The sequence below is a fragment of the Ipomoea nil genome, unplaced genomic scaffold, assembly GCF_001879475.1.
Source record: "Ipomoea nil cultivar Tokyo-kokei standard unplaced genomic scaffold, Asagao_1.1 scaffold1971, whole genome shotgun sequence".
NCBI classification, from domain to species: domain Eukaryota; kingdom Viridiplantae; phylum Streptophyta; class Magnoliopsida; order Solanales; family Convolvulaceae; genus Ipomoea; species Ipomoea nil.
This window is the reverse complement of record NW_017618399.1, coordinates 825,389-833,860: the sequence shown is the minus strand read 5'-3', so window position 1 is coordinate 833,860 and position 8,472 is coordinate 825,389. Positions and strand designations below refer to the sequence as shown.

Below are 8,472 nucleotides of genomic sequence, written 5' to 3'. Positions count from 1 at the left end.
TTTATACAAATATAATAAATATTAATATTTTGTTCAATATTTCACATGATAACCTACGACACGCATCTCACAATGCATGAAACGTGTAGGGGAAAACTACCACTACCAAATATCGATTAGAAAATTCAATAAATATTATCTTGCATTTATATATTTTGAATTACCGATTTAAATAAACAAATTCAATATTTATTTACATATGCATGAACATCTCCGATATGCATGTCCACCTTGCAAGGTGGACACGGTTCCATAGCATAATTTGCCCACTTTATTGCTCTTAAACTAAATAAAGTAGTAGCTACAACAAAAAATAATACATATGCATTTAATTAATTTAGAATTAGATGTATATAATGTCTTTATTTAAAAAAAATTATTCATTATAAAAAATTTAAAAATAGATATAATTTCATTAGTTATATTATCTTTATTTTCTACAATTCAAAGATTCAATACCTTCAAATTTATTAATTTATTATATTCACTGTATTGTCCATTGTCTTCTTTTTACATTATCTTGTAATTAAATATCAAAGTTATAATACAAAATACATTATATATATTTATTTACCAAGTATTTTATACAAATATAATAAATATTAATATTTTGTTCAATATTTCACATGATAACCAACGACACACATCTCACAATGCATGAAACATGTAGGGGTAAACTACCACTACCAAATATCGATTAGAAAATTCAATAAATATTATCTTGCATTTATATATTTTGAATTACCGATTTAAATAAACAAATTCAATATTTATTTACATATGCATGAATATCTCCGATATAATATTGCGTTGATATACTTTGAAATACTTAAAAATAATCATTGCGCATTATCCCTGATGGGGTGAGGACCCCGGCCCAAGAGATAGGGGCCCAAAGAAAATAGATAGGAGAAGTGGGCCAGCGTCGAGAGGAGCCCGAAGAGCAATTGGGCCGAGTCCGGGAGTCGGCCCAGGCCCAAGCACGGGCGCCCAGTTCAGAGCTGCTAAGAGGAGTCCAGTAGGAGCTTAGGCCGAGACAAGGAGTCGACCGAGGCCCAAGCCCAGGAAAGGACTCGGCTCAAGGAGCCGTTGAGAGCATTGAAGAGGTTCGTTTAAAAGGGAGCCGTTAAGACATTGAAAGCAGGACTCGGTCGGGCCGTTACAAGCCTGGGAGAGCCGTTGGTCGACCGAGTAATGGCGTCCAACGGCTCCGTATCTTAATTAGCCTTGAAGTTGGCCATTAAAGGCCTTCAAGTCGGTAGAGGAGGAGCCACTATATAAAGGCTCATCCATTCTTGTAAAAGTACAGACGATTGAACACCCAGAGGGGGAGAATACCAAAAAGGTTCCGAGTACTCGCATTATCTCCGAGATAGGCATACATTTTACTGAAAGGTGCACCCACTAGCCAAAGGTTGTGTTGGACCTCCTTGGGCCCGAAAACCCTAAAACCATCACTGGCGCCGTCTGTGGGGATCGAAACTAAGAGTCACGTGTCCTCTTGAGTGAGGCAAGTCCGAGGAATGACAATTAGAATCCCAGTCGAATTAGAAAAGCTCCAGACATGGCAGGAAGTGAAGAACAATCGAGCCGTCATGACAATGGACGGGAAGCAGACCTGAGAAGCCAGCTGAATCGGAGAAATGCCCGGAGCCGGGAAAACGAGACAACACCGTCGCCGACACCACCGATAAACCAACAATTGCGCCAAGTGCTGCTCACCCCAGAGCAGCTGCGTGCAATCAGACGCGCCTGCGCCGAAGCAAGCCTAGGAGTGAGAGAACAGTCCATCACTCGCCAGCCGCAACGCGAGTTACAGCCGCTTCATAGGCCCGACAACCGGCAACAGAGCCGACGTGCCGAAAGCCAACCGGTACAGTCCGTTCATTCTCGGCTGGGTCCCAGCGTTGGGCGTCGGTCAGCAAGAGAACGATTGGGTCGGATGGAACCCAGTCATGCCCCGTTAGCCGCTCGCCATCGACAAGCTGCACGAGAGAAGAACCGTACCAAAAGAGCCAGGACTGAGACTCGTCGCGTGGAGCAACCTCCACACAACCCCGACCAACCGGCTGAGTCTGAAATCGGTGAGAGCACGGAATCCACAGGAAATCGCACCCGGGAGAGGGTCGAAGTGGCGAACTTAGTGCAAGAAGTGCGAAATCTGAAAGAACAGATGGAGGGGAAAACCAAATCCCCAGGACGTACGTTACTGACCGCCTTACCCTTCTCGGACGAGGTTAGGGCTTTTAAGATACCGGGTGATTTCAAGTTCCCGGAGTAGGCCACGTTCGATGGAACCGGCGATCCCCGGGAGCATTTGCTGAGCTACCAGGCTAAGATGCAGGTTTTGGAGGTACGAGATCCGGTCATGTGCCGCGCTTTCTTGCCCACGTTGAAAGGGTCAGCACAAAGGTGGCTAGTGGCACAGCCCTCGGGATCGATTCACAACTTTGAAGAGCTGGCAGACCGCTTCATGAGCCATTATGCCGCTAATATCAAACCACAAAAAGACCTAACACACTTGGGCGACATTCGTCAAGATGAAGTCGAGTCCTTGAAAGCCTATCTGGCCCGCTGGCAAAAAGAAATCCAGTCCATAGAGGAGGTCGAGGACCAGACGGCGCTCACCTTCTTCATCGAGTCCTTGCGGTCCGGCCAGCTATACCGAGACCTGAGGGACAATCGCCCGGCCACCTACGCAGAAGCCATTCATATGGCCAACAAGAGGGCCAACACGGAGCAGGCTATGAAGTATAAGCGGCAGCGCGAAGTCGGCGGATCCGCCAGCGGGAAGAGGACGCGAGCTGAAACCAAGGAGAGGCGCCCAGATGTAGCTCGGCGACCCGAGGGCAGACGGCCGTACGACAGACCCGTCGTCCACGCTTATCGGCCGATTCCCGAACGTCCGGTCCATGAGATACAAACGGTTGCCCCGCCTCTGCCTCCGCCGACCGACGATCGCCCGACGAACGAAGAAATGGGTAAGACCTCTAAGTATTGTCGTTATCATAAATCTTATACTCACAGCACGGAGGAATGCTTCTACCTGAAGAAGATCATGGAGGGTATCATTCAGCAAGGAACCCCGCCTCCTAATCAGTGGAGGCGGAGATCGGTCAATCGGGGGGATGAGGATCCCGCCGCCGTTGCCGAAAACAGTCGAGGCAAGCAGCCGACTCCCGAAGAGGAGGAGGCTCAGTGGCGTCAGAAGCCGGTTATCAACATGATAGTCGGCGGGCCGGAAGGTGGTGACTCAACGAACACCAGAAAAGCCTGGGCCCGCTAGTTATACGTCAGAACGGTGTACGGGCGCGAGGGGAACCCTAAAAAGGTGTGCCGAGAGCCCATTGTGTTTACCGACCGAGATTTACCAGCCAGTGAAACACCGCATCGAGATGCGTTGGTTATAGTTATGGACATCAATGGCGTTGTCGTTCGACGAATCCTGGTAGACACCGGAAGCAGCGTCAATGTGCTGTACCTAGAAACCTTCATCAAAATGGGAATGACTTGGGAACAGCTGAGTCCTGTCAAAACTCCCCTCACCGGTTTCACAGGGGACTCGGTGGAGGCGGAAGGATCGATCACACTTCCAGTTGAGATCGGCAGTTGCTTAGACGTACAGAGACTCAGCATGAAGTTCATTGTGGTGAATCTGGCCTGTTCACATAACGCTATACTCGGCTGACCGGGTCTCGAGGATCTAGGAGCGTTGATTTCAATTGAGCATCTTTGTTTAAAATTCTGCATGCCAAACGGAATAGGCACGGTGCGCTGTGACCGTAAGGTCGCCCGCGACTGCTACCTACAGGCATGTAAGGGGATGAGCAAACGCGAGATACAGGTCCATGAGATCGCAGAGAGGCCCCCAAAAAGGACGATAATACCACGTCCGGAGCCTGCCGTCGAGTTGGAAGAAGTCGAGATCGACTCCACGCAGCCGGACCGACGAGTCCGAATTGGAGTCGGCCTCCCCGAGGAAGTAAAGGAAGAAATTATAAAGGTGCTCCGGGAACAGCGGATGGTCTTCGCCTGGTGCCCGGAGGACATGCCAAGCGTCGACTGATCGATCATATCGCACAGACTCGCTGTGGATCCCGGGCATCGACCGGTTGTGCAGAAGAAGCGATACTTGGCCAACGACCGAAGAGAATTTGTGAAGAAGGAAGTGAGCACGCTACTCGCAGCCGGACACGTCCGCGAAGTTAAGTACCCGAAGTGGTTGGCGAATGTGGTCCTTGTACCCAAGCCCCCGGCGTGGCGGATGTGCATGGACTACACCGACCTTAATAAGGCCTGCCCAAAAGATCCGTTCCCCTTACCTCGGATCGATCAACTGGTCGACGAGACGGCGGGGTCGGCGCTGTTGAGCTTTATGGACGCCTTTAGGGGGTACCATCAGATATTCATGCACTCGGCGGACGAAGAAAAGACCGCGTTTCTGACACCGAACGGAGTTTATTGTTACCGAGTCATGCCATTTGGGCTCAAGAACGCCGGAGCCACGTATACCCGAATGGTGGCCCGATTGTTTTAGCACCTGCTGGGAAAATCGATGGCCGCGTACGTCGACGACATGCTCGTCAAGAGCCGAGAGGAGAGCAAACACGCAGAAGACTTGGCCGACTGCTTCAAAGTAATGTTAAGGTACAACCTCCGGCTGAACCCTAAGAAATGCGCGTTCGCCGTGCAAGGTGGAAAGTTCCTGGGTTACATGGTCACCAAGCGAGGTATCGAGCCTAACCCTGAGAAAGTACAGGCCATCGTCGACATGCAGCCTCCCAGCACTATAAAAGACCTGCAACGGCTGACCGGCCGATTGGCCGCCCTTAGCCACTTCCTAAGCAAGGCGGCAGATAAGACCGTGCCCTTCTTCGAAGCCATGAAGAAGAAGGAAGGATTCGCTTGGACCCCGGAGTGCCAGCAGTCGTTTGAAGAATTGAAACAATACCTCTCGACACCCCCGGTATTGTCTACCCCCCAGGCGGGCGAGCCCTTGTTTCTGTACTTAGCCGCCTCTTGCAAGGCGGTGAGTTCGGTGTTGGTCCGAGAGGAAGAGCGAGTCCGGCACCCGGTTTACTACGTAAGCCGGTCTCTGAAGGCTGCCGAGTCAAGGTATACCGCCTTGGAAAAAATTGTATACGCGTTGGTGATTACCGTGCGCAAGTTGGCGCCCTACTTCCAAGCCCACACCATCCGAGTACTAACAGACCAACCTCTCGGAAGTGTTTTGCGAAACCCATCGTCGTCCGGCCGCCTGGTAAAATGGGCCGTAGAACTAACCCAATACGGGATTGAATACCAGCCCCGGCCTTCCATAAAGGGTCAGGCCTTGGCCGATTTCTTGGTCGAATGCACCGCGAGTGAGGAAGAAAAGGAACGCGCCGTGGAGAGCTGCCTAGGCGAATGGTGGGAAATGCATGCGGACGGAGCATCAAGTCGACAGCACTGCGGAGGAGGTGTTGTGCTCATCACCCCCGAAGGATTCCGACTGTATTACGCCCTGAGCTATCTGTTCCAAGCCTCCAACAACGAGGCCGAGTACGAAGCTGTGTTAAACGGCCTCCGAGTCGCCAGGGCCTTAGGGGTCGAGAGGTTACGAGTCAAGACTGACTCTAAGTTAGTAGTCGGGGAGATCTCAGGCACATGCGAGGCAAAGAATGCCCGGATGACTCTATATAGAGAACGCGCGGTTGAGATGCTAAAAGAGTTCGGAGCCTACGAAATAGAGTATATATCTCGAACGGATAACATAGAAGCTGACATATTGTCCAAGATTGCCTTGGAAGGAGTACCGGACCACCTGGTAAAAATCTGTCAGAAAGAGGAGCTAAGTCGACCAAGCATCGAAGAAGCACCGCTAAGGGTCCAGCAAGTGACTAGCGAGGAATGGGACCGAGAGAAAAATCCCGAGATGTTCTGGATAGAGGACATCCGGCGATTCATAGAAAAAGGCGAGTTACCGGAAGACCCGGGAGTCGCCGCGAGGGTTCGACGAAAGGCCCCCTCTTTCCAGATCGTTGATGGGCAGTTATATAAACGGTCGTTCGGAGGACCTTTGCTAAGATGTTTGCTCAGGCCCGAGGCCGAGAAAATAATAGACGAAGCCCATAGGGGCATCTGTGCCGCGCACCAGGGTGCCCACACACTCGCTCGGAAGTTAGTCGTCCAAGGATATTATTGGCCCACCATGATGCGAGACTGTATTGAATGGATATCCAAGTGCGGCGTTTGCCAGGCATTCGCCAAGAAAGATACTCGGCCAGCTACTTTTTACACGCCGGTCACCACCGCTATCCCATTTGCCAAGTGGGGGATTGATTTACTGGGCCCATTGCCAGTCGCCCCCGGAGGCTTGAAGTTCTGTGTCGTAGCTATCGACTACTTCACCAAGTGGGTCGAGGCGGAACCACTGGCCACCATCACCGAGTACCAATGCCGACGCTTTTTGTGGAAAAGGGTAATTTGCCGCTTCGGCCTGCCCGAGCACATCGTTAGCGACAACGGACGACAGTTCGATTGCCAGGCATTCACCGACTTCTGCCGCCGACATGAAATTCGCCACACTAAGGTGTCGGTAGCATACCCACAAGCCAATGGACAAGTCGAGAATGTGAACCGAACGCTAGTGGATGGAATTCGGAAGAAATTGGAAGACATTCGAGGGAATTGGGCGGATGAGCTTGACCGAGTCCTATGGGCTTATCGCACCATCCAACGACGAGCAACGGGAGAGAGTCCGTTCTCCCTCGCGTATGGCTTTGAGGCCAAGGTTCCAATTGAGGTGGTCGAGCCCACTCACCGGGTCCGTACCTATTCAGACACGGAGAACGAAGAGAGTCTTCGAATTGAGAAAAATTTCTTTGAAGAAAAGAGGAAAGCCGCGAGTGCGCGAATGGCTGAATACCAACAGGCGGTGAAAAGATATCGCGATCGGCGGATTCGTCCGCGAGCCTTCCAGGTCGGCGACCTCGTGCTACGGGATCGACAGGCCAGTCAACCCACAGAAGGGGGTAAGCTTGTGATCAAGTGGGAGGGACCATACCGCATCGCCGAGGTTGTCCAAGCGGGGACCTACAAACTGGAAACCATGGAGGGCAAGCCCGTGGATCGAATTTGGAACGTTATCCACCTGAAGAAGTTTTATCAATAGAAAGGGACAAAACATGTTTGGGCCCGCGGGTCTTGAAAGACTTGAATAAAAGTACGAGTTACGGTTAACCACTCCTGGGACCCGGCAAGAAAGAGTTAGGAAACAAGGGCCTAGACCCTTAGTCGTTTCCGTGAAAAAGCCAAAGAGGAGTCGCCTCGACTGAGGGACTCGGCGAGTATATAAAGAAACAATGGGGCACTGACCCTAAAACGTTTCTGAGAAAGTAAAAGCCTAAGGAGTCGCCTCGACTGAGGGACTCGGCGAGAAAGAGTTAGGAAACAAGGGCCCAGACCCTTAGTCGTTTCCGTGAAAAAGCCAAAGAGGAGTCGCCTCGACTGAGGGACTCGGCGAGTATATAAAGAAACAATGGGGCACTGACCCTAAAACGTTTCTGAGGAAGTAAAAGCCTAAGGAGTCGCCTCGACTGAGGGACTCGGCGAGAAAGAGTTAGGAAACAAGGGCCCAGACCCTTAGTCGTTTCCGTGAAAAAACCAAGAGGAGTCGCCCCGACTGAGGAACTCGGCGAGTATATAAAGAAACAATGGGGCACTGACCCTAAAACATTTCTGAGAAAGTAAAAGCCTAAGGAGTCGCCTCGACTGAGGGACTCGGCGAGAAAGAGTTAGGAAACAAGGGCCCAGACCCTTAGTCGTTTCCGTGAAAAAGCCAAGAGGAGTCGCCTCGACTGAGGGACTCGGCGAGTATTTAAAGAAACATCGGGGCACTAACCCTAAATGTTTCTGAGAAAGAAAAAGCCTAAGGAGTCGCCTCTACTGAGGGACTCGGCGAGAAAGAGTTAGGAAACAAGGGCCCAGACCCTTAGTCGTTTCCGTGAAAAAGCCAAGAGGAGTCGCCTCGACTGAGGGACTCGGCGAGTATTTAAAGAAACATCGGGGCACTGACCCTAAACGTTTCTGAAAAAGAAAAAGCCTAAGGAGTCGCCTCTACTGAGGGACTCGGCGAGAAAGAGTTATGAAACAAGGGCCCAGACCCTTAGTCGTTTCCGTGAAAAAGCCAAGAGGAGTCGCCTCGACTGAGGGACTCGGCGAGTATTTAAAGAAACATCGGGGCACTGACCCTAAACGTTTCTGAGAAAGTAAAAGCCTAAGGAGTCGCCTCGACTGAGGGACTCGGCGAGAAAGAGTTAGGAAACAAGGGCCCAGACCCTTAGTCGTTTCCGTGAAAAAGCCAAGAGGAGTCGCCCCGACTAAGGGACTCGGCGAGTATTTAAAGAAACAACGAGGCACTGACCCTAAACGTTTCTGAGAAAGAAAAAGCCTAAGGAGTCGCCTCGACTGAGGGACTCGGCGAGAAAGAGT

The 8,472-nt window shown here is 50.9% G+C and overlaps 1 protein-coding gene across 1 annotated transcript; it reads left to right on the top strand.

Annotated features, from left to right (window-relative positions):
- The first annotated feature begins 3,412 nt into the window (after window positions 1-3,412).
- Window positions 3,413-7,153, top strand: LOC109147035. Its single transcript, XM_019294674.1, has 5 exons — window positions 3,413-3,662; window positions 3,765-4,003; window positions 4,985-6,393; window positions 6,460-6,772; window positions 6,875-7,153. The coding sequence occupies exons 1-5, from the start codon at window positions 3,413-3,415 to the stop codon at window positions 7,151-7,153; spliced, it is 2,490 nt and encodes an 829-aa protein (XP_019150219.1).
- Window positions 7,154-8,472: the final 1,319 nt, after the last annotated feature.